The 26,196-nt window shown below is 36.9% G+C and overlaps 5 protein-coding genes across 8 annotated transcripts; 3 read left to right on the top strand and 2 right to left on the bottom strand.

The window, feature by feature from the left end:
• LOC109710570 (probable plastidic glucose transporter 2) lies at positions 170–6,291 on the bottom strand. 2 transcript variants are annotated; one of them, XM_020233258.1, is made up of 15 exons: positions 6,133–6,291; positions 5,872–5,988; positions 5,592–5,703; positions 5,436–5,503; positions 4,835–4,967; positions 4,510–4,609; positions 4,283–4,395; positions 4,090–4,183; positions 3,726–3,879; positions 3,425–3,568; positions 3,258–3,331; positions 2,692–2,780; positions 1,722–1,836; positions 1,167–1,351; positions 170–477 (listed from the first exon to the last, which is right to left on the bottom strand). In XM_020233258.1, exons 2-14 carry the CDS (start codon positions 5,960–5,962, stop codon positions 1,169–1,171), a joined length of 1,470 nt encoding a protein of 489 aa, XP_020088847.1. In that variant the 5' UTR covers positions 5,963–5,988; positions 6,133–6,291; the 3' UTR covers positions 170–477; positions 1,167–1,168. The 2 variants fall into 2 exon arrangements, with proteins under 2 accessions (XP_020088847.1, XP_020088848.1); XM_020233259.1 differs by lacking the exon at positions 3,425–3,568.
• On the top strand, positions 8,667–13,935 carry LOC109710487 (zinc finger Ran-binding domain-containing protein 2). 3 transcript variants are annotated; one of them, XM_020233099.1, is made up of 3 exons: positions 8,667–9,092; positions 12,145–12,442; positions 12,940–13,935. In XM_020233099.1, the coding sequence occupies exons 2-3, from the start codon at positions 12,153–12,155 to the stop codon at positions 13,613–13,615; spliced, it is 966 nt and encodes a 321-aa protein (XP_020088688.1). In that variant the 5' UTR covers positions 8,667–9,092; positions 12,145–12,152; the 3' UTR covers positions 13,616–13,935. The 3 variants fall into 3 exon arrangements, with proteins under 3 accessions (XP_020088688.1, XP_020088686.1, XP_020088687.1); XM_020233097.1 differs by having other exon boundaries at positions 10,530–12,442; XM_020233098.1 differs by lacking the exon at positions 8,667–9,092 and adding an exon at positions 9,099–12,023.
• On the top strand, positions 14,430–16,614 carry LOC109710489. The gene is made up of 4 exons (XM_020233101.1): positions 14,430–14,669; positions 14,855–14,918; positions 15,470–15,566; positions 16,323–16,614. The coding sequence occupies exons 1-4, from the start codon at positions 14,529–14,531 to the stop codon at positions 16,408–16,410; spliced, it is 390 nt and encodes a 129-aa protein (XP_020088690.1). The 5' UTR covers positions 14,430–14,528; the 3' UTR covers positions 16,411–16,614.
• Positions 17,016–21,287, bottom strand: LOC109710488 (protein PEROXIN-4). The gene is made up of 6 exons (XM_020233100.1): positions 21,145–21,287; positions 19,826–19,892; positions 19,415–19,534; positions 18,867–18,995; positions 17,615–17,744; positions 17,016–17,366 (listed from the first exon to the last, which is right to left on the bottom strand). The coding sequence occupies exons 2-6, from the start codon at positions 19,829–19,831 to the stop codon at positions 17,278–17,280; spliced, it is 474 nt and encodes a 157-aa protein (XP_020088689.1). The 5' UTR covers positions 19,832–19,892; positions 21,145–21,287; the 3' UTR covers positions 17,016–17,277.
• Positions 22,656–25,894, top strand: LOC109709826. Its single transcript, XM_020232164.1, has 3 exons — positions 22,656–22,935; positions 23,048–23,166; positions 25,561–25,894. The coding sequence occupies exons 1-3, from the start codon at positions 22,790–22,792 to the stop codon at positions 25,578–25,580; spliced, it is 285 nt and encodes a 94-aa protein (XP_020087753.1). The 5' UTR covers positions 22,656–22,789; the 3' UTR covers positions 25,581–25,894.

Below are 26,196 nucleotides of genomic sequence, written 5' to 3'. Positions count from 1 at the left end.
CATGGGTTACTCTTGGTTAGAGCTCTGTACATCCAAAAAGCTCAATACGATTAATTTGATATCAAATAGAAAAGGTTTCTCGTAGTTTAAAAACTGGAATTGAGCCAAAAACGAAAAGCAATTCTAATCAATTGGTCATAAACATGAGAAGCTGAAGGCACGACGAAGCTGAAGAATTAACATGCTATAATGTAACTAAATGAAATTAAATAATTGGTGATATTTTTCAGTGTTTGTGCTACATAAGGTAATCGCAAAACCTAGAATAGTATAGCAGCTAACCCTAAAATAATATATAGGAGATCTGACAAACCAACATAAGATGCTGCCTCACATTTACAGATAAACTCGGTCTCACCTACTAAGAGGCCTCGGATTTCTCTAGCAAGGGATGTTTTATGTATCATGAATCTGCAGCGTCAGCATCCAGAAAATATGATTAATGGTACTCTCTTGTATATCTATAATAGTTATCACCTGCAAAAAGAATTAAAAAGAAAAACCTGTTAAGAATGCACCATGCAAATAAGTGAAATTTTGGCAACATCTAGTTCTGCATCAGTAGCTGTCATAGTAAGTGCACCAAACGATTTTAGATTCAAGTTCATTTTATTGCTATAGGACTCAGAAGCTGATTCCTAAATTCATTAGAGGGGTCTTCATTGCAAGGACAATCAAAAACAATTTTCGTTGGCATGTAAAATGTAATGCTTCTTTACATTGCAAGGAAACAGATAATAAGAAAGCAAAATGGGGCCATACCAACCAACTTAAGCCAATCAAGGGGTTTTAGCTAACTTCTTAACTATCATTCTTCAGTATAGAAGGTTTTGACATCGCTCACCCTTTATAATAATCTACCAAGATCCTGATTAAATACCAATACTTAATTGGTTTCACCAAACACAAACTAATCAAATAATCTATGTACGATCAATAAGCAACTCCAAGACAAGTTTGTAGCAACGCCTATTTAACATTCAGATGGCAATTTGCCGAGTACACACATGTTGGAACAAATCAATGCTCAAATGAGCCAGAGCAAGTAGTTAGTGGATGCAACTGTTCTTACAAGCAATTGACAAGAATCAAACATAGGGACCGCCTTTGTTCTTATGATGAGGGATAATTGTTCTTACTGTGCTCATGAGTTTATGCGATAGTACCTCTACTCAGATGATAGTAGTGCTACTTCAATTTCTTGAAGTGTCTTGCCCTTCGTCTCCAACACATTCTTCTTCACAAATACTGCTGCAATCAAGCAGAAGGCTGCGAATATGGAGTATAACACTTGTGCACCCAGTTGCTCCAGTAGTTGCAAGAAAAGCAAGCCAACAAAAAAGTTCACCACCTGCAAATTATAAAGATTATTATTTAATCTTGAAATATGAATCTTAAACTATGAACATGAAAAACTCCTAACTTTGGAGGTTTATACATGATCATAATTTGATATTTCATTGAAGTTTTTGCTTCTGCATCTTTTTCATGCATTATTTTTTATGTAAATACACAATCAAGATCAACCTTTCAAGATTTGTTATACTGTAACAGTATCCAAGGCATACATGGCAACAATTCTGAATCGATTGACTTGCAATTACGCTGCTAATAGCTAATTTGTTAAGTTATTTCTGACATGGAGTTCTTCCTTTAATTCATTCTATTCCAGATACCTGACATCTTTATTTGAAAATTGGTAAAATATCAACAACACTTACCCAATGCACAGACATGCACAGAGCCATAGCCTTTGCCCGAATTTTGTTGGAAAAGATCTCAGGTAAAAGGAGACCAGGAACAGGGCCAGCTCCCAGTGAAAAAGCCAAGACAAATCTGCAGTAGAAGTTTTTTGGTTTATTACCACATACAGTTTTCAATTGCAATGGAAAAGCATAAACTACAAAACGAGCTCTAAGAAATCCACAAATGAGTAGATGAAGATGTTTTAAAATTACTTATGGAAGGAGGTTTGATATAAACTAAGCAGCTATTTTGATTACATGAACACAAGAAAAACCTATTTTCAGAAAGTTCAATTAAATATTACAACATCAATTGATTAAATTAGAAAGGCGCTGAGAAATTCAAATAAATGCAGCAAGTAGCTTTTCTAAATAATAAATAATTCTGTTCTACTGGCAATACTCAGGTCATCATTCCTTTTTTAATGCGATCATCAAAAACTAAAATTCCACAGCCTACGTAATGGATCAAACCATCTAAATATCTAGAAGGTAAATTCAAGGTTTGCATTCAAAAGGGTCAATCAAAAGGAACGAAGAACAAGTGAAAGGCATAGAGCTAATCCTATAATGTTTAGCTGAAAGGAGAAATGACAACAGTGAAAGATAAAAGATAATCAAGAGAAAGAGTGGCTTTAATTTAGATTAGTTGGACCATCTTGTCAAGCTTAGAAGAATTCTATCTGAGAAACTTACACTATTTATCAAGGATGACATCATTGCATCATAACATTTTTTTAACCTAAAACTATAAAATTAACTGATTTTTGTGTCAGCAAAAATATAAACATTATGTACCTTAAACAACAGACATAATAATGCATCTTTAAGTAGTGAAAGCCGATAACATTTGTGTTTCAAAATCTAAAGAGCCAAAAATTCAACAAAATTACAGAAGTGAAATAAACAGCATAAAAGGCAATTTGATTTTGTTTCTAGTACGTACAACAGCATTCCACCAACAGAAAGATACAGAGCTCCAGAACCTAGGAAATGAGCACCTCCTGCAAGAGACTGAAGTCCCATTGCTGTTGCCTGGATCAGAAGAGAAACAACCATATTTAACTATCTCGGCTTGTATATTTAAGGCAAAGAAGTAACCCTTTCATTTGGAAACCGGTCCTTAATTTCCTTTTCAGAAACAAACCGCACCACTAAACATACTTTCTGATTTTTCAAAAAAAAAAATCGTCAGAATTAAACAGTCTTACCAACTCTCTTAACGGAATATTTGTGGATATTGTGTAATTTAGCATAGTATTCCTTAACGTAAAGTTCTGTAACTTCTTAAGTGAAAACTGCTAAATTCTGATAGAACTAGTTGGGATTTTTAAAATCAATCAAATGTTCTGAACGGGTTCATAATAATAATAATAAACAATTGCAGGCATATGTTTCCAAACGATCTATAGAGTTCAACTGCTGGAGAATAATCGTAACTTTTTACCTATTTTTCAGTATATTTACAAGAACTGCAGCCAAATCAACGGATCTGTTAACAAGACTACTTACCATACCAAGGAAGCTACCAAAAAGCAGCACCTTCCGTCCTAGCTTGTCCATTAAAAGCATAGCAATAATAGAGCCTAAAGGTAGCAAAGCCAAAAGAAAAATCACTGTTAAACAAAGTAAAATAATCAAGTGCATATGCTGCTAAGAATAGAATAGCATAACCTCACCTGATAAATTTGCTAATCCTACAAAAATATTGGCAAGATTTGACGGCACCCCCGCGCTTTTGAACACAGTTGACGAAAAATAGAAAACAGCATTTATACCCGATAGCTGTTGTAAAGCAAAGAGCGTTGTTCCAATAAAAACAACTGTACAAGAAAAGGGACTTGCAATGACAAACTAGAAATAAGTGATTCAAAAATAACACTATTACTACTACTACAACTACTAGTACTACTACTGATACCATAATAATAGCAATAAAATGCACTAGTCCAAGAAACAATTAGTGCTTGAAATAGGTACCTCTAAAATGGCGACCATAAAACAATTCTGAATACCTAACACTTTCTCCTTCATCTGCTTTTTCTGAGCGTGACAGTTCGGCAATTGCTGATTTGACATGAGGTCCTCCCAAAAGCCGTTCAAATTGAACTTCTGCATCAGTTATTCTTCCACGCTGCACAAACCACCAGTTTGGTCAAGTGTAATGATAAGCCTCTTTACAATGCTTAGTTAACCGTTCTCAATTTACATACAACCATATATAAGACAAGCAAAGGACAATCTTCAGTCTGATGATCTTATTTCTTTAGAAATGAATTGATATTATAATTTTCCCGGTAAATTTTCTAGTGCCATTATGTATAAAAATAAGAACAAATAGAACCTTATAGAGCCAGAGAGGACTTTCTGCACAGAACTCCATGAGTATAGCAAGTAAAACAGCAGGAACTGTAGCTACCCAAAAACATACTCTCCACCTGCCAGTATGATGCAGTTATAGAAAGTGACGAGAATTTTGAAAATCATGCAAACTTTAATCAATAAGGGGAATTAGCTTAGCTCGTAATGTTCCTCACCATGCAGTGTATTCCTTAACCGGGATCCCAATCAAGAGAGCCCCTATAAGTCCAAGGCATGTCGCTATCTGAATGAAGCTCCCATAAGTACCCCTCACTGAAGAAGGAGAAACCTACCAATTACGGAAAACAAATGTTTACATTGCGCTAAGAATTAAGAACATGAACTTTAGGTTGTACTGCAAAAAGTTTCAAAGTCAATTTGAGCAAAGTCATATGTAATGCACCTCTGTCACATAGAGAGAAGCGACTGGAGGACCCAATCCCATTCCCATTCCAACCAAGAATCTACCGGCAAGCATACCCTCCAAACTGGTGGCCGAAGCACTGAAAAAGGATGTTTCATGTTATAGCTCTTCTAGTTACAAAAGAACAATGGAGGACCGAATTCCCAACTCATTTTACAGTTTTCACCATAGAATACAGTTTTCAACAGATGAAGAAGAGTATTAAGGTACAGCTTCCATCTCCTAGAAAGGCAACTTAACAAAAGAGAGACATGCATTGTGAAAGATTAAAATAGAAAATTGTACGGACTTGCTGATATATTACCTCAGACAAGCTCCGAAAATCATAGGCAAGGCACTCAACTGAAAGGCCCTACGACGCCCAATTCCGTCCGCAATCCAACCACTAAATAAACACCCAAAGAAAGCACCACCCAAACACATACTCACCACAAGGCCTGCATTAAAGCACACTTAAATTTCCTTATCATATTTAACAGGAAAAGTTCAAATTATCTGATGCAATCGAGCTAGATTCCACTTCAACATTCAGCCATTTAGGCTACAAAATTACAAACCATCCCATGCTCATCACAAACCGTGTACCAACACCCCTTGAGGTTGCTCTTCTCTTGCCCATCAGTATTAGCTATTAAAAGCCTTTGAGCATGCGACATCCACAAGCGTCATTCAAACACCATAAATATCAGATTTTAGAGATTAACCTTATTAATCTATTATGTTTAGAGGATATTAATATGTTGCATGATTATCAAGTGCTCAATTTCAATGGCATTTTGTTGCGAGGCAACTGAGACAGCAACCTCGAGAGGATAAAGTGTAAAGAGTCAGAAACATGGAGCGGGTAAAGTGCACTCGGGCAAAGGGAATGGAAACTTGAACACTCTGTTTGCAGTCGCCATTACCTTCCTCCATTGTGTTCCCGGCGAACCCTAGATCCAAGGAGATGCTCTCCAAAGGCTCATTAACAACACTGCAACACATTACACCCAATATCACCACAAATCTTTTAAAAAAAAAAATCCCAACTTTATACTTCGAATAAGAAGATCCATACTCACCCAACGTGGTATCCGAACAAAAAGGACGTGATCGTCGCCACGCACACGTGCGGCAAAGATCTCCTCCACGAGGGATTGCCATCGTCTTGCCCCGCACAGTTCATCGTCTTCACTGAACCCCCCAAAGGAAAAAAAAAAAAAAAAAAAAAAAAAAAAAAAAAAAAACTCAATACGAATCCAAAGCAGACAAATCCGATCGCGATGGAATCTAAAAAAGAACGACGCGTACAAAAAAACAAAACCCTAGAAAAAAAAAAAAAACAAAAACAAAAGGAGGCACCTGGGCTCTCATCGTCTCGATCCATGACTAGGGTTAGCTCCTTCGGCGACATCCTCTTGTACGCCGAAGAATTAAACTTCGAATGCATCATCCAACTCCGATGAGCGATCGAATAAGCTACTTTCACAAGAAGCCACTTCCGAAACTCAGTGAACACTCAATACTACCCCAAATTTACACATGCATCTCCATGAAAAATAGCAAAAAAAAACAAAAATCGATTAAAAATTTGGGAAAAAAAAGGTGAGGGTTTGGGGATACCTTAAAAGGACCATGAGAGAGCGTTTTTCTCAGATCTGAGCGCTAAATATAGACAGAGCAAAAGCGCGGTGGGGGGAAGCTCGGAAAGCCGCGGTGGTTGCTAACGTGCGCGCCGTATTCGGGAGATCGCTTGGGAGAGAAGTGGGTTCGGTTGGGGCTTCGTCTTATACCTACAGCAACAACACAGCGGAGGCCAAACACGCAAGGACTAAATCTAACGTGCGCCGCGTATTCACAAGAAGAAATTTTTGCCTGCACCCGATGTACTAAAATAACGTGTTCAAAATAAAATATAAAAATATATATATATAACTTTATTTTTTAAAATTTTGGTTTGAATCTTATCCGACATATGATCTTATTAAGCTTGCGTTTTAACTCTATTAAAAAAATTCTCATATCTAGATGTAAGAAAAGATGTTGAAAATAAAATATAAAAATACTCGTTCTCATAACATAAACTTTTTTTTTAAAAAAAATAGATAACACGCTACCCGCTTCGTTTATTTCATTTTGAAATAAACTTAGCTAGAAATGTGAACCAACTGGGATTTAGATTTGGGTGTCGGATATCAATCACCAAGCCCTTTGCCGTTTACTTTAAGGACGGTCGGTTATAACATAAACTTTTGAAGAATACTTTTAAAAGTTGATGTTATGACCGATTTTTGAAGAATACTTTTATATTTATTACACAACATAATTCTAAACTCTAATATTAAAAATTCAATCAGCCAAAATATTTAAGCTTATAAAATTTATTTTAATTCTGTCAATATATTTAAACTTCTAAATTTGGAGGACTAAATTTTTTTACAAATTACAAAATAGAGTTATACTTTGGGACTACCCGTGACCAGGCAAAATAAAAAAATATAAATATAAATTTTTATTGTAAGATTATTTAGATATTTTAGATTGCGTCTAATGGGAGTTTAGATTTTATATTTATTCGGTGTATAGTGCACTTATACAGCGGGTGTAGGCTATTGTTTCCTTCCCCCGAGGAGTCTAGAGTTTGGCGGGGCCGAAGTGGTGACGTCACCGTGGGGCCCACTGGTACGAGGGAGAGAATTCAAAGAAACATGGGAATCATATGGTCGCGACACGTGGCCTTACGAAGTGAACATCTAAGCGCACTACCTAATTAAATATTAGTGACGAGTATCTAACTTAACAACAATTAACAAACACGTTAATCATAAAATTAGTGTCGGAGTTATAACAGGAATTGACTAGAGTACTCAAATGATTGGAGATAGATCTAGCTTAAAACCTCGTAAATATATATAGCGTGACATGTGAAAGAGCGTGAAATTAATAATTTAGATCCTACACATTAAAATAATTAAGTATAAATCAAAGTTATTAAAAATATTATAAATTATAAAATAATCATACTTCTCTAAAAATATGAATATTTTAGCGTTCTATTATTTAACATGATATAGAAGAGTGCTTGATTCTACTTTGTTTGGAAATAAAATAAATTGATATTACTATTGACAAAAAAACCTTAAACTTACGTATTATTTACTAATAAGCAAAATTTGTTAAATTTATATCTAGTTAGTACATAATAAAATTGCATTAACATATCATATTAACAAAAGAAAAATCCTAATAAGGTCCTAAAATAGAAAGTTTAATTTGGAGTTTCCATTTTCACCGTAAAAAAAAAAAAAAAAACCTAGTGATAGATTTTAACAAAGCTTGGTCTTTTCTTCATCTCTTTTAACGCATTGTTCTCAATTGAAAATTTTTTAATGGTGAACAATAACAGTTCATTCTGTTTATTATCTCAACAATATCTGATCAAAGGTTAAAAAAGAAAAAAAAAAATCGACTAAAATAAATAAGCTACATAAAGGAACAACACAATTTTATGATGCATTTCTAGATTTACTGCGTTCAACTTAGTCGAAAAATGCACTAACAAAATAAATTTGACAAAGTCAGTATCTGTTGATAATCACATGTTTTATATTGCTTTATATTTTACTTCGTATATTTAGACAACCATAAATGATGAAATTTTAAATTTATATTTATTGGTGTGCTCTTCATTTGAGCTGTCTTCGGGGTGGTAATACTTTCTCTTTTTTTTTAAGAGATAGTTAGCATGCTACCACCCGCTTCATTTATTTCAGAAATGCGAATCAATTAGAATTCGAATTTGGAACATCACGCACCAACCACTAAATTCTTTGCCACTTGTGCTAGGGAACTCGGGCAATACTTTCTTAGTATTTAAGAATGGTTAAATCGTGAGTTAGATGGGTTTTTTTTACTATAAAAAAAATAAATGTTGAATAATTTTAATTATTATTATTTTCAGAGAGAAATTATAAAATATACTTAAAAAACAAAACAAGTGTTGGACGGATCGTGCCCTTCTGGGGGCGTTGCGCTCGTGAAATGGGCCGGGTCGGGCCGGCCCGGCCCGTTTTACTCCTCTTGTGATGCAGCCAATGATGGATCTGAAAAACGTTGAATCAAATTGAAAAGTGACAAAATACTTCGCTTGAGATCCGCACAGATAGGTGCGAGCGCACGGTTGACGAAATTACGCCTCCATTAATCAAAGCTGTGGTAGAGCGCGAGCGCGTGAGAGAGATGCGACCTCGCGAGGACGAAGAGGCGGCGCCGCCGCAGCCGGAGTCCTCAGACTCTCCGGCGCCGCCCGCGAGGCCCGGCGGCGGACTCAGCAGCATGGTGGTGCGCCCATCGGAGAGCGGCGGAGACGGCGGCGCCGACGAGCCCGGGGCCGCCTCCCTCGCCGCCTCATCACCGCCGTGACTCGCCCCAGGGCGCGCGCCGCCGGAGACCCTGGCCGTCGCTCCGCCGCCGCGAGTCTCCGCCGCGGCTCCACCACCGCCGGGGGAGCCCCCCGGATCTGCGCCGGCGCGGGAGCCCTCCCGGTTTGCACCCTCGTTACGATCGGTTCCACGAGAGCCAAGGTCTGCGTTTCCCTGAAACCCTAGATTCGAGATGATCAAATTCTTTTCTGAATCTGATTAGGATCTTTTCAATTTTCTAGGATTTTATTGTTGAATAATCTCAGGCGCATTCTAGTTTCATAGTGTTTAGCATATTGACATTTTCGTTTACTCCCTTTTTATTTTTGACCTATCTGGATGAGGAAGCTTGCTTGTTCCTCTCTAATTGCGCATTTACGCTGGTCGAACGTTGCTCCTATGGCTATTTATGGTCTAAATCGCTCTACATGGTTATGGTTGCGTTCGCCAATGTAGGTGATAATTGTTGTTCCTTGCTGAATGATGGATTAGGTTGTTTCTTCTCCACCTAGTCATATAAAATTTTGGATCCACTAGTTCTCTAATGATCTAAATATTTTATTTTGCAATTAGAAATTTCAATATTATTGTCTAGGGCCTTCTGTGATGCACTGTTGCCTTGGTAAAGTAATGTAACACTACTTTAACACGCATGATTCAAGGTTGGAGGAGATGTTAATAGATGTTGTTGTTATGACCACACTATTTATATTATTTGATTGAGCTTGTTGGATATTACTAGGTACGGAGTGAGGAGAGATAGGAAAACCCTTTTATTGCCTTTTCTCTCCTTCAGTTTCCTTTGCTGCTTTGACTGTTTATTTCCTTTTTCTATCCATAGACAATCTCCTAAGTTCTTATTTTTGTATTCATTGCCATTTCAAATCGCATGCCAGAACTTTTTTAGTAGAAAGTATTGCTCATGCTTTGCTGTACCTGATAAGATATTAATAAACCCTTGGACAAACCTGAACAAGCCTGCTTTTAGCCCTACCTGACTCCCTTAGCTATGCTTACTTAACAAGAAAATCAATATGCCAATTAAGTTATGGAATATTTCAGAATCATTCTTCTCCATGCTAGTATTAATTTAGTTCGTTTGAGGTATTGTTAAATTTTGTCAGGTGACTGTAAATTCTCATTCCAGTATTAGTTTTGGTCCTTTTAAGGCATTTCTAAGTTTGCTATGTAATATTCCTGAGCTTCAATAGGAACTATTTAACTCTTGTACACTGTAATCTATACTATATTTTGTTGTTTCAGCCTTTACGCTTTTTGGAGCAGACAGTTGAGAGGACGTCATAAAAATTAAGTAGTTGTACTTAAGGATCACTACTAACTAGTATGAACACTTTTAAATCAGTTCTATTGTATTCTCTTCTAACTCATCATTTCGCTTCCTTATCATGTATTCGTACTTTTAATGTTCGTAATAAATATCTCTTTCCTTCTTAAACACTTTAGATATAAGGTGGGTTATCCACAGTGCAATGACTATATTCTGGAAAAAAAAAAAAAACGTATGATGAGCTTGATAATCCTCACGTTGTTTCTTGTTTTGAGCACCTTTGGCTAATTCGTTTGCTGACTTATGTTCAGTGTAATGATCAAGCACTACAAGCTACCCTATGTGCCAAATGGGGAACAAAATTTGCTGTTCTGCTGTAACAGTTTCCAAGTTGGCTGGCTTGGGTGCAAGATCATTATTAAGAAGACTGTTTAGTTTTTTTTACTCAGGAAATTGCTTGATGGAAAAGGTTTTGGGTGATGAAGGAAAAGTGTGATGGATGTAAGAGACTTAAAGTGGATGCCTTGAGTTGTCCTCATGTTTATCAGTTGTTTGCTTGAAGAAAGAGGAGGGCATGAAGAGAGAGTGTTTGTTCCTTTTTACAGAGCTTTATGGTTCTACGCTAAAATTGTCTAAATATATGCCTTACTGGTTTCTAGCGCAAATAAACTTAGTATGAGCTCATTTACGTTCTTAGATGGGGTTATCTGGAACGTTTTTTTGGGTTCAATATCCAAATATTTTTGGGACTATCAGGTTTGTTGCTGAGTATTATCAACTCAAATGGGGCTCGTATTCTTTTTACTGTATTCAAGTATTGCAGTCAAAGTCGGCATTATTTCCTGCGCATAGGCTGATGACTAACCCTAACGGGTGAAAATATGGTTACTTGGGTAGCTATCGTATAGCGTGACAAGTAAATTTTCCTGATGTTTCGGAATAAGGGAAGCAGACAAAGGCTGAAAAACTTTCTGTATACAAAACCATCATATTGGTAATGCTGTTTGATATGTTCTCAATGTGGTTGAGTAATCAGTGACAGGATCAGTTATTGTTCTCAATTGGAGAAGGGCATTCTGGCACGTATGACTTTTTTTTCCAGCTCAACTGGATGGATAAGCACTTCTGAACCTTCTGCAGTCTAAAGCATTCAGACGCCAAAGAAATATATTGGTTTTATAAGTTATCGCCTTGGTAGATCCTTTTGGCAGTTTGCCTGTTCGCTCACATCCATATCCAGCATGTCATGTTTGGTAGAATGTGGATCTGCTGAAATGTTTATGGGTCTGCAAGGGATTAAACCTCTATGCTTTTGAAAATGAGCTAACTGTTGTTGGAACTAAACTTGATGGATGAGAACAGATTGGTCATGGAGATGGAAGATTTTAGACATTTACTTTTTGGATATTTAAATTTTGGCTTTATGCTACTTCAATTTGGTGGAAATTTCAATTTGGTTGTCAATTTTGAGAGTGGCTGGATTGGTGCTATATGATTTAACTCTTCTTGGGGAATGCCTGCCATTTACTTAGTATTAAAGCTGTGAAGCATGTCGAAAGCTGGCTCATTTACAGTATTATCAAAAGCAAGACGGTATGAATAAGTGAATGGGGCTACGAGAACTAATGTAGCTTTTAGATTGAAATCTTTCAATGTTTAGGTCTAAGCTACATGAAGCACCATATCGAGACTGGTGAAAGATACTGTTTTAATGTTGCACCTCATCTAGTTTTAAGGACTTGCTACTTATTCACATTAACTACTCCTTTTCTGCATTGAGGAAAGCTTTTGTTGCAGCCCTGCAGGTAGTTCTTTTTGAAGTTCTTATCTGCTATATCTGCCTGATGGAAACAGATCATCCCTGAGTGACTATTTCTAAGTTTAACATCAAGCCTTGTATAAGTCTTTTATTGGTTTTGTTTCCAGGCTATGCTATGGGTGCAGGTTCTATTTCACCTCCACGGCGAGGAAGATTTGATGATGCTCAATATGGGCCAGATTATGATGACCCAGTTGGTCCACGCTATGTGCGTGGATTCAATAGTGGAAGAGGTGGCGGCAGGTTCCGGGATGTTTCACCAAATTATGGCTTCGGAAGGGGCGGCAGGTCATCTGGTAGAGGTTATGCTGGAAGGGGTTTACAACCCTCTGAAGGGGAGTATGTCCACAGAAATGACCCAAATTTATCGCCTAGAGAAGGTGATTGGATCTGCCAGAACCCGACGTACGTTCTCTCCTATATCTGACATTTCAAACATAGTTGAAGTCTAGCATATTTAGTGTTCATTGATAATCAGATTTTTCTAGTTTATGTTGAGTGTTGAAATTGAATGCATGTTCTTATTACTTTGTTTGATTGGTTAATATGATTTTAGTCCTTGAAGCTTGCTCTGCAAAAATTAAGGCTCTCTGTTAGTCTAACGTCTAAGTAAGGCAGTAAAATTGACACTTTAAAAAGACAGCCATGTCTGGAACTCTGATGGTTATGATGATATGGTGTATTTTTAAAGATAGTAGACGAACGGAGGGAATTAAATGCTAGGAAAGACAAGCTTCATGGAGTAAATTGATAAAATTGTCATCGAGGACATAATTGAAATTCGGTTAATATTTTAGAACTAAATATGTAATTAACCTTATTTAATTGATTTCCACTCTTTGTTCTCGTTCTTCATGTTTATCCCAAATTTGATTTATCATTTATTCCTTCTTTTGTTCCAGTTGCGGAAATCTGAATTTCGCCCGACGAACTCACTGTAACAACTGCAACAAGTACCGCTATGGGCCGGAGCTCTGCAGGTCGAGTCGCAGTCCCCGGAGAGGCTACACTAACTCTCCTCCTCCTCACGGGCCTCTACCTCGGGCTTTTGTCCCACCACTCATCGAACGCGACCCACGTAGGGGTATGGAAAGATACAGATCCCCAGCACGAGGTTGGGCGATAGATGATCCTCGAGACTTTCCAGCTCGGCAAAGGGAAAGGCTGTACTACCGTGAAGAGCTCGACTATAATAGGGACCGGGCAAGTTTCGACTGGTCGGTATCCGACGAGTGGGATCGTGCACGGGACCGCGGACGTGAATCACGGGATCAGTTTCTGACCGATAGAAGAGGATATGACCAACGGTCACCGTCGCCGCGTGGGCATTGGGGACGTAATCTGAGGGGGGAGAGGAGCCGCTCGCCGACAGGAGACAGAGCATTGAAAGGTTCTTTCATTGGGCGGGGTCGAGATGATCGAGACTATGCTGATTCATACGTGAGTCGGGCACGAGCTCATCATTTGGATGGCGGCCCTGGTCGCAGTGGCTACAGGCAGGGGAGTGATCCTTTCCCAGGCCAAGGACGAGGTGAGCGGCGGGCCATGGGCCGTGGTCGGAACGCCGACAATTACTAGTGGTTGACGAACCTCATGGGATCAAATGCTTTGAGTGAAATCTTTAAGAATTATTTGGCTAAAACTGCTTAAAAGTCTCTGTTGTTGAGAACAGCTGCTTTTTGTTCCTGACTTTGCCATTGATGGGTTTTTGGATGGGACTAAGCAGCTACTTTGCCTCTTCGGAGACCTCCGATAAAACTAGGCAGAAATTTCATATCCATTTTGCTTTAAGTGGTTTCTGTATTCCCTTTCATCTTACATCTACCATTAGATTCGAACTCTATGCTGCTTTTCGGGGATATCCTTCACTCTAAAATATCATGTCCATTTTGGCTTCATTCTAAAAATACTATTCTTGAACCTCAATTTGGACAGATTTTATTTCCGCCCTTACAGTTTTAATTGTACTTATTTAGTACCTGCAGTTTCTATATATTTTTAAGGTCACCCTTTGAAGCTAAAAAAAGAAAATGTCATGACGCTACAATCATTCAACTTTTCTTTGGCGAGATTGGAACTTCATAATAAAATTGTAAGCGAAGTTAAACTTTCACAGAGCTCAGAGGTAAAAGCTGAAAGCAAGGTTGCATGTTAAGAAATACACTGAAAGTCCGAGGTTCAAATCAAAATTTGGTCAAGCTTTAAGAATTAAATTGTTCATAACCATAAATTAAAATTTCGGCTAAGTTTTAGGGACAATATAAAATTAACCTAAATTAGACACTACATACAAAAGAAGAAAAATTTACGGACTAAAACTCAATTTTGCCAAAGTTCAGGGATTCCAAAGTCTTAGAAAGAAAAAGGAAAGAAAATAAGAGAGTTTTTCCCTCGCCTCTTAAACCTCATCTCTTCTTTACATCGTAGCTATCGCCTCTCACACCACACCACACCACACCACACCACAATCCACTTCGTAGCTCTTCCTCCCATGGCGAGCGTCGTGAGCTTCGCCTGTGCGAAACCCATCGTTTCCCCGACCCCCAAATCGTCCCACGCTCTCCCCACCGAAGCCCCCAAATTCCATCTACTCTCCCACCCGAACCCTAATTTCCATTCCCTCAAGGCCAAGGTGAGCTCTCCCTCCTCCTTGCGTCTTTGCGAAATCCAAATTCGGAGCACTTCTTTGTAGATTTTGAACCCTGACTTCAAACAGAGGCTTGAAGTGGTAAACCATTTTTTTTTGGCTGAGAGAAGGTAAATCATTTCTTTTTTCCCTTTTTTGGTTTCAATTTTGTTGTTTGTTTTGCTGTGCAGGCTACGGAGAGCAACCAGAGTACGAAAAAGACTAGCATCGTCTGTATCTGCTGTGAAGGAAATGGTGAGTGGTTGGTTGATGAATTTTAGAGTTTTGTTTTTATTTTTCCTTGTGGTTGTTGAATTTGAGTCTGATGTGATTTCAATGATAAATTATTTAGTCGGTCATAATCAGATGTTATCATCACATATAAATATGTATGTGCTGCAAGATCATTGATCTATAATTACGTACTCTAGATTGAAATTTAATCATGCTTTGAGTATTTACGAAATCGTAGGTCGCTACTAGTCGATGATCATCATTCCTTCAATCTATTGTTTTCTTCAATTGATCTTACATAGTTCTTATTTCTGTCTCGTGTTTGTAAAAGTATTGGCATGATGTTGAAATTGTTTTAGCAGGTATTAGACTTTAGCTCATTCTTTTTCCTTTATTTGAGTGTTGTAAGATGAGGGACTACATCTGCTTCCCTTTTTTCTTTTTTCTTTTTTAAGTTCTGTTTTGTATCTCCGTTGTCATCTTTTCCGACTAAATATGCTGGTTGAGCAAAATTCTGAGAAAACATTCCATGGCATACCAGGCACTTAAAGTTTCTTTTATTAAATTAACAGGTGCGGTATTATGCACACAATGCAAAGGAACGGGAGTGAATTCGGTCGATCACTTTAATGGTCAATTTAAAGCTGGTGCTTCATGCTGGCTTTGCAGGTATAAAACAATCCTTTTGAATTAAAATTCTTCACATTATGGAGCTTTCCTGATAACTAGTCTTTCTATTTCCATGGACTCTTCTTCTGTTTGACTCAATCATTGTTTAAGATCATCAAAAGCTGAAGGTCACTATATTCTGCTCTTTCTGATAAAATGATCATACTTGTTATAAATTCCTATTCTTTACAAATTCTTAATCATAGAATCATACTGAGAAAAATAATCTCGCATTACTGGTAAAATTAACAAAAATAATCCCAAGCAAGTCTAGGCCTGATTTTGTGTAGTATTGAGCTAGATGTGCCAGTTCACCTTCGTACCATTGAGATGAATGGGCACTTAGTGCTGCAAAAATTTGTAGTTTGTAATGCTTCTCCTTAATGGACACTTCATGCACTTTCGGAATGTTAAGATTAATGAATTCTGCTTTACAAAAAGTAAATTCATTTGAGCGGCCCCTCCGTTCTTTGTTCCTCTCAATAGTTGTGAAAGGACCCCCTTTCTACACTTAAATATTTAATTTTGCATGAAGAAAATGATGTTTTATCCTTTGAATAATCTGATCTGAAAAATAAATGCCGACGATGCAGTAATGATATAGCATAAGTATATCGTTCGGCCTCCTTGATTTTTTTTTTCTTTTTCTAAAATTTTTCTTTTGCCTTTGGTGACTAGACTAGTTGGAAGTTCTTTGCCCAAGTCGAAAATATTAAATAAATTCATTTAATGCTTATCTAATTATGCTCTTTGCAGGGGTAAACGGGAAATCTTATGCGGGAACTGCAATGGGGCAGGATTTATGGGTGGTTTTCTGAGTACTTTTGATGAAACAGCTCAATAGTGCTGAACACATACTACGGCCATGTAGTTCGTGCTGGTTTTAATCTATTGTATCTGCAATGATTTTCGTGGAAGGATAGTTTCCTTCTTTAACAATTACTATAGGACTTGTATGAGACTTTTCTTTTACGAAGATGTGAATTAATTTTAGTTATTATTTGTGGAACCAATGGATATTTGTGGAACCAATTGATACTTGTGGACTTATCGATGGTACTCGCAAGCAGATTAATAGCGTTGGAATTTGAGGACAAGAAGTTGCATGTTGCCTATGTTAAATAACCATTTAGTAGTTATCACTCTGTAACTTCCTGTTCTTTGTGGGGAAATTCGGAGTTTCTGATAGCGAATTTTAAAGATGGATTACTGTGTGTTGGATTAGAGAAACAAGAAGTCCAATCGAGTCCAATTGACGTTCGGAGTAAAAGTTATTCTATTCAATTAAACAAAAAAAATTCAATTAAACAAAAAAAATCCAATTACTCGGTGCCTCTTCCATAACATTGCTCTTTTATACCATTCTATCCAATTCAGTCGCGAACGCTTTACGCGCCATTAAGAGAAGCTGTTACCACCTTTTAATTACTCAAATTTAAATGACACCTCTACAAGAATTGTAGCACTGCTGAGTAAGATTATGCCTGGAAATTCTTCAGGTAGCAAGAATGGCTAGTCATTGATGATTATTAGCAGAATAATCTTCAGATTACAGGCAAAGAAATAGCGCAGAACACGGCAGTTTACAGGCACTCAAGTTCATTAGAAATAAGGAACATGATAGCAGTGTAATAGCAGTCTATTAACCGCCACACTGATAGACAGACGAAAGTGGATGTATTTACTGGAGGTTTTAATTTGCCCCTGACGATCATCCTTTCTTTGGCATTGCAGCAAGTCGTGTATACATCCTCGCCATCGATCGGTATCCTCTGATATCGCCAGATCGTAGAAGATTGCCTGGATAAGCAAAAGAAAAGAAAAAGGGAAAAAAAAAAAGAGAGAAGATAATTAGAAAGTTCATAGGAGAGCAAAGACAGACTCTCAGAAATTTATGTATTATACTTGGGCGATATTGGTAATTTGCGAGACTCCGGTGAAAGTTTAAAGTTTATGGGCCAACTAATACCAAGTCCCAGTCAAAGTTCGTAAGCTTCAGGAATTTTGAAAAGAAAAATGCTTAACTAAAAGCATGGCTTTGAACTAACCTGAATCACAATTGAGAGGACTATCCGCTTCTGGATGCGCCATCAGAGCTATTATAGCTCTGCAAACAGATTGGAGGGTCCACGCAGGGCTCCAAGCATTCTTCAAGATATCCAGGCATATCTCCCCAGTCTAAAAATATAGAGAATAACTGAGTATTACAATAATACCAAGCTTTTAGCTTAAATTACTGGGTTAGAATGGCTACATAATTCATTAGGTAATCTAGGGCAGGCACCTTGCAACGCAATACGAGACAAAGGAATCAAAATTCAACCAGAAAAAGACGACAGAGAAGCCAAAAATGAGAAAATTCTACTGCTTATAAAACCTGCCTAGAGTGCCTATAGTAATCCTCCCAATCTATAGAACTAGCAGAATATCTCGAGGACCAATATCAAATAAACCTGCCTGGAATGCCTATAATCTGTCTTATTTTTAAGACATGTTTCTCAGCCCATATCCCCTGATAAGAAAATAAGGAAATGAGGGCTTTGAAATATAACTTGTTAATCTAAGCTAAGTGTGGTCAAGAAACAAGATCCATTAAGAAGTTTATAATGAATAAATATGACTTTCTGATTCAACTCAATATTAACTTGCTACGGCCTGAAACTTGATGCATCTGCGATCAGATGATGTAGACCATAGCAATTATACTTCATCTTGTCCACCTTTTTAGCGTAAGTTCCATAAAATCAGACATTGGACTTTCCCTGTAGCAGCCCGAGCTACTTAATCATTCCATACTCCTTGGTGTAAGTATTAATTGCACGATTAATGTGAAAAAAAGGAGAAATTTCAACCATGTTTCACTATATTAGTTTCCAACAATAATATCATATTGTTATGCCGATTCAGACACATAAAAAAACAACAATGAATTTTTTTTCACGTTTTATTTTCACCTGATTTACATCAGTATCCATGCAGTCCCCATAAGTAGGCATGCAATTGATAATCTAACCTAGCTTTCGACCTTTGGTTGACCTAGGTCTTAAGTTGTCACATAGGATTCAAGCATGCATTTGAAGACATAGTTATGCATCTGCATAGAGAAAATCATCATATAAATCATCATAAACCATGTATCCTAAAGCATGTCGGTATTGAGCTCCAAAAATTCCAAGAAGTATATCACAACAAATACTCTAAGAAAATTCCTTCTCTTGAAATCTGAGTTAAAATCACAAAGCAAATTCGAGAATATTTATGTAACGAAAATAACAAAAAAGAAAAAGATAAAAAGCTGACCTTAAAATGCACATTTGGATGGAAAATCTTTGTCAAAAACCGAACTTGGGGAGGAAGCAGAGGATACTGTTCTGGGATAGCAAATGCAAGCTGAAACACACCTCCTTCATAAGGAGTTTCAGAAGGTCCCTAAAGAGCAAGCAGACAAAGTCAGAAGAAAACAGTATATCGTTACTTACCTACTGACACTACCTGAACTAGGACACATTTTTTAATTAGTACCTGAAATTTAAAACATTTTGATTTGCTACACAACCGATCAGTACTTATTATTTCTTAACAAACCTTTAATTTCAGGAAGAAGTTAAGCGCTTCCAAGCCAGGAAACTTATAGATAATTCGATCAAAAGAATATTTTATTAGATTAAATAATATCTCATCAAAAAAAAAATTACAGTCAACTTCTTACTGGGAGTTAGGTAAATCAAACATACTGCAAAGTTAGATAGTAAATAGAAAATTTTGAAGTTCAGGGATCCAGTCGAAAATGCTTATATTGTTTAAGATAACTTACTTAATATTTTAGAACGATTTAGCATAAGACTTGCCTTTATAAGAGCAGTCCACTTGAAGATGTTACTATCATCACATATCAACTGGATATCTGGGTCTGCAGATTTCTCACGTTGCACTTCCTTGTACTCCTTGAAAAGCCTTGCTCTTGATGCCTGTTGAAAGCAATTATTGTTCATAAAGTGAACAGTGGTTTTAAAAGATTTGTGTCCTCATATGAGATTAGAAAAAATAACATGTAAATAATATACATCTATACCAACAGAGTGTCTAATGGCATAAGATAGGTTCATGGTGCTTATGTGCATGCCTAACAAAAAAGAAGCAAAATAGGGGGAAAAAAAAAGGAGAGATGGTTCTAAGTTGTAAAACTTAGATATGAGAATGTAATCTTATTTACAAAAGACGTTCTAGAACTGTAGATTGATTTTTCAATAGTTACTGACCTGCATGGCTTTTCCTGATTAATAGTATCAGAACTCAACCACAAGAGAATGCCTATCGGCCGCGAAGCTGCACAAAAGCAATGCCGTTAATATATGTCCATAAACAGCAGATCACAAGTATGTAAAAATCAGCAAATGAAAGAGTTACTGCAAATAGATAATAGAAGATTGCTCTACTGAAAATTGCTATACCAGAAAACCTAGAGAAGGATAATGCCATTTATACAAGTTCACCCACGAAAACACATGGCACAACAAGCTGTCTATCCAATTTACAGTTCAGCTATTTGCATTTGCTGAGATAATCCAAACATATAGATCTAAACCCTTTTTTCCCCCTTGTAAGTCATTGACATAAGATTTTGCATAAAGATATCCCGGCACCGTTCTTGGAAGAACATTGATGATTTCTATATGATTGATCTCAAACTTCTTACAACATAACTTTACCATAAAAATGATAATAACCAGCTCCTACATCATTAACACAGATGCGTAGAACAGTTTTTGCCATCTTTTAGTTTTCGAGTCTTTCAAAACCCCATATTTTTCCCAAAACTAATGCAGCCTAAAGGTACTCACATTCGAGGATAACAGCAAGACAACGGAAACTGTATCCTTTCCTCTACCAGAACAACAACAAGCGGATAGTCGCTCTGATTCAAACCAGATTATTCTAGAATAAACTTAGATTATAAACTTGCTTATTTCACCCAATGCAACAGGAAAACCTCGGGGCAAATTGGTCTGGTCGAACCAGGTTATTCTAGGATAAAACATGAGAAACCGTCTTAGCCAATCCATGGAACTGCACAAGCTCCAAATTCCTAACTATCTATCAGTATTATAGTCATTAATATCATTTATCCCCCTAACTAACATAGTTGCTCCTAAAATCTGAAACAACATACAAAATTAAATTTATTCGTAATTATTCTAGAACAGTGTGAGAACAGATAATCTAGGGTAAATAAAGTTAAACGCCCCCAAAATTTATCCCCCGAAAATATACAATAATTCGAGAAAACAACTACTAAATTCCTTTGAAACCAAAGAGAAAACCCTAAAACGCGTAATTCCCCCAAAAAAAAGAGCAAATAAGGATCTGACTACCCTGTTATTATTCATTAAATCACATACTCGATTATGATCCGCAGAGATCAAACAACTAACACCAAACGGGAAAACAAAATACTGAAATTAAAAGTGTTTGAGAGATCGAAGATACGGTGCGTTTCGTAGAATTAATCGACGATCGAAACCACGGGAAAAAAAAAAAAAAGAAAAAGAAAAAAGAGGAAAAGGGAGGAGCACGATACCTGCGAGGGATCGGGGGGAAAGAGCGTGCGAGGAAACAGAACAGTGTGTGCGCGCGGAGCCAAACGCGATGAGAACCACGACCCCCACCCCCTCTTAAAAGTCGTTGCGACTCGCGACCGATCAACTGAGCCAAAATGTAGATTATAAATTGACCCGGGCTTAACTAGTAACTACTAAATTGCACCACTACTACCTACTTTGTTTCACCCAAAACGGAGGGGTTAAAGTTGTCTCTAGATGGAGAAATTTTTGTGTGTTATTTGGAGTCCGGCTACTATACTCTTTATGAGTATATGTAAGTACCGGTAGATTATACTATTTAACCAACTATTCATTTAATACTAGCGGGACGACTATCAATCTAACCGTACATCTCTTCATCCAACAATAAAAAATTTTTGAGTATAAAGAGATCTATACTAATAAAAATATAGAAGCTCTAGCCGTGTTATTTAATTTAGAGTCTAGCTACTATACTATCGATAGCACCAAGCGCCTGATGCTATCAAGTTTTCCGCCGTTAAATCTATTTCTTAGACCATTTCTATCTATTAGATTATACTATTCAACTACCCACCAACTTAACTCTAAGATCACTATCATTTTAATCATACATCTTTTTTTCTAAGAGCCGAAAATTGTGCTATTAATAATATAATAGCCTAATTCTTTAATTTATCCTAAATTTAATTTAATTCATAATTTTTGTTTTTTAAAAATAGTGTGATTGAATTCGCCAAAAATAGATTAAAACAAATAAAAAATTATGTGTTATTTGTTTTTTTATCCTGTTATATATTACTATAAAAAAAATTGATAAAATAAAAAAAAGAATAAATAAGTTCCAAAGTCATTTACTAAGTAGCAGCAAGAAAATTATTTTCACATGAACTTTAGTTTGGTTATAAGTCTTTTTTAAGCTGAAATTAGTTACGAGCAAACAAATAGGCCCCGGACTTTTGCTTAAATATTATTTTGGTTCCCAACTTACATATTTAACACCTGTAATTTCTCAATTTTTATAATATTCTACTTTAGTTCGTAGATGGGTACAAATCTTTTATAGGATGCCTTAACTTGGAGCTTAAAAAAATTGCTGTTTGTATGTAGTTCATTATATATGTTTGTACTGCATAAATTTTACTGGTTTTGCATCCAACTAATACTTCTAATTGAATGGTCTAATTTCTAAACAGTTTTACTCAGCAAATAATAATATAGAAATACGTGGTGCGATAAAGGATTAACAAATATGAAATATATAAATATTCACATCGACAATTATTTAACTTTATTAATACTAATCATATTGGGACTAAAATTAACCTCTCTGTAATGTGAGGTTGAAAGTTGGAGAACCAAAGTAAAATTGAGCTTAAAGTACGAGATAGAAATTGCTTTTTTAAAATATTAATACCAAAAAAACTATTATTCCATAAAAAAATAAGGAAAAAAACTCCTAAACTCTAATTAACCTTTTTAGAGAAATGAACCAGAGACCCTTCGTAAAGTCGGCGCCGTAAAGCCGTCGATGCCGTATTCTTGTTTGACGGGATAAAGAACAATAAGCCCCGAGCAAAACCCCTCAGATCAGAGCCACAGCCACAGCCACTGTCGCCGCTCGAGCCGAAGAAGGGGAAAAAAATGGCGGCTCCCCCTCTCCTGCTCCGATCTAGGGTTTCGTCTCGCCACATTTCCACTGCTCTCCGATGCCCCTTCTCCAAGAAGGCGATCGGATTCGAGGCGCCTCCACTCGCCCCCACCTCTCGCCGCGTTTCTCGCATCCAAAGGTGTGAGCTTTTCGATCTCGTTGATCCAACAAGTAGGTGTAGGGTTTCTCTATTGGTAGTTTGGGGGAGTAACTATATGATCACCGTGTATGTTTGGGATGTTGTTGCTTAGATTACCAGCGATTTCGGGGGCTCTGATGTCGATGTTGCCGCTCCACAGCGCGATTGCTTCGGCTCGCCTTACATCGATACTCTCCGCGCAGTCTCAAAGCTGGGGATTGATTCCGCAAGGTGATTTCTTTCTTTTTTCTCCATTAATCAACTTTTTTTAAAGACAATTATGATTTCATTTGGATTACTTTAAGTGCCTTTATCTATTTTGATTGATTACTAAAGTTAATGGGTTGTTGGTGAAGGTATTACGGTTATGTTTACTTGGTGTGTTGTAACTCTTGTTCTTTGATTCATGGTGTGAAAATTGAGCAATATTATGCTGTTTAATGTTTAATTCTAGACCTGCATATGTTTGGTGGAACAGAATGGTACATCATGTCATTTCGAAATAGTTTCAGATCTGGAGTGTGGGTAGCTTGGTAAAGAGCAAATGATAATAAGGCTTGGATGTTGGAATTAGTTCTTTTTTGTGATAACTTGTATCGAACAAGAATTTTCTTTGGTGATTCTGAGTTTATAATACAGGAGTTTGATTTTAGTCTGTTGAAAGGTCCGAATAGTTATGATTTTCATGATAGTGCATTCCATCATGATGTCTCAGAAGTTGGAAATACTTATTCCTTCTTATTCACTTTAACCATTTCATTTCTCTCAGCAACCAAGTAACATTGAACCTCAAGTAGACGATTGAAGATATGTCAGATAAGTTACTTTAGCATCCAAATAGGCCCTTGTTTTCTTTTCACATCTGATAAATACCTAGGTGATAGTCTACTTTCTTGAAAATTGGGACAGTCAGGACTTCAGATTGTAGTAAATACTGTTCTGCAATTATTTGAGTGAACACTTATCCAACAGAAGTTATCTATAGCTTGTTGTGACTTCCAAACGGGCCCTCCGATAGAACATAGTTTATGACTAGAAGAGCATATGTCTCAAGAGAAGAAGAGCATATGGCTCATAGCGACATATGGCTCATGACTAGAGAGCATGTGACTCATCACCACTTGTCCTTAAATTTTGAAAGCAGTAGCTCTTCTTTCTGTTTTTAAGATCATATAGCTCCTGACTAGAAGAGAATCTACTGTGATGTTGGAACTTGCAAATAAATGAATGCATTGTGTGCTAGATGATGTATTAGTTGCTGTTTATCGGTGGTGAACCTAGAAAACTCATGGCTCTTGTGTGACATGATCTTCTTTAACTAGTAAATTGTGCTACTGGCATCATTATAATTGATGAAGTCTGACAGGGCATTGTGGAAAGGAAGTAGAATCAAGAAATAATTCATTCAACAACAGATAAGATACTTAACACCGTGCTTAGTCTTTAGCAGGACAAAACTTGGATAGCTTTTCATTGCTTGGTCTTTGTATATTCTGTTCAATTAAACATTTTCTGTTTTGGTCTTGGTTTTGGATGTAATTCAAGAGCATGACACGCCATTGTATACGTGATGTTTCATTTGTGAGGGGGGCTGTTGCGGTATTCATGAAAGAGACTCAGAAAAGACAGTAGGCTCTATGATGTTGTAAAAGTTGGCGATAGTAAACAAAATTGAGAATCCATTACTTAACTGCTTTTCTTTCATATGCTGATTTGTAGTTACTTGAAATGGAGAGTGTGACCTTACAGTCTTGAGTTAATTAACTTACTTTTTTGGCACAAACTATCTTGCTTACAAATTGAGTCTAATGAAAATTTCTTCATATTTGTCTAATGTGTGATCACTCCTTCAGGAACAGCTTAAAGCTCCCTTTTTCTTCAGAACTTTCAGCTGAATCTTGCATTCTCATCTAAACTAACAACACCTTTTTTTGGCCCAATTCAAGGATTATTTCTGGTGTTAAACACAACTACTGAAGAGGTGCTACTACTGGTAGCCACTCCTTTGAATGATATGATTTAAGCAGCACAGTAACTAGGATCGAGGTCCTGTTCAGGCAAACCTATTAGCCATTGAATTGTGCATTGGAGAGCGTATACTACCTCTTTAAGATTTCTATTGCTTGTCCTTATTGTTTTACCAGAGAAATCTTTACTGTTAAAAATTTGTCATATGATGAATGACTGTTTTAAAGTCGACCACAAAGCTTGTCCCTTATCCGATATGTGAGAAATATATGAAGGATTTCTGGTTGTCTGGTTGTTTATTGAAGTCCATTCGCTACTTGGTTACTCCAGCTATTAGAGCTGGCCCGAGCAACTTCTGATTATTTACTTAAGAGTTGACAACTTGTGATTTGGTATGCATTTTTTCTATTGCACTTAAAGAATCACTAGCTAGGTTTTATTCTTCAAAAATAATAAAACAGAATTGCAGCAGTTACTGTAGAGTTCTGTGCTATCTACGACATTTTTATGCTTTTGGTTGTTGACGTAGGTTTTCCCATATAATGGCGGTCAAATATTTTTGTTCTTCATCCATCTGATTTCTGGTGCTTCTTTATGATTATTTGTTGGTTTGAAATTTTCACCCCAATTACTCATTTGTCCCTCTTTCTTTGGCAGGCATCTCAATGCCTTTATGACAGCGCTAGGCGGCTCTCTGCTTGGCAACCTTGACACTTAGCAAATCGGAGATCGACGGCTTGTTTTTGATGCTTTGTTAGTTCTTCAACTTCTAAAACTCCAAACAAAGCTCCTGAAAAGTTGCTTTCCTGGCTGGAAACAGCTTATCTGATAAGTTCTCATCTTGTTTTCTATCCTGCTTGTTACATGTCGGTATTTTCGACCGCATTTCGTGGCTTTCAACATGCCAAACAATTGCCTTTTGATATAACAAGTTCTCTTCTTGGGTTTATGAATGTTAAATGAAAGTGTTGGAGCACTATCTCTTGGTTCATTGTTTGTTTTTGTTTTTTGTTTTTCATTGTCCTCGCCGGAAGCAAGTTTCATTGTCTGATTGAATCAGCGATTTCCAACATGTTATATATTTCCTTTTTTCTTTATTGCAAGACGCTTTGATGGAAATTTTTTTCCAAGGACAATAATCAAGCTCCTCTTTGTTAAGAAGTTTTTCTCAGATTTCACTTTGTTTTGCTTTAACTGAAATTAAATTCTAAAACTAGGTGTCGAATTTAGGTCATTTGGAAGTCGAAAAATACATCTTATAAAACAAGCTGTAAATTGGAGAGCTCTATCTAT

The sequence above is a fragment of the Ananas comosus genome, linkage group 5, assembly GCF_001540865.1.
Source record: "Ananas comosus cultivar F153 linkage group 5, ASM154086v1, whole genome shotgun sequence".
In the NCBI taxonomy this organism is placed as follows: Eukaryota; Viridiplantae; Streptophyta; class Magnoliopsida; order Poales; family Bromeliaceae; genus Ananas; species Ananas comosus.
The sequence above is the reverse complement of the archived record's forward strand: the minus strand, read 5'-3'. Positions and strand labels throughout refer to the sequence as shown.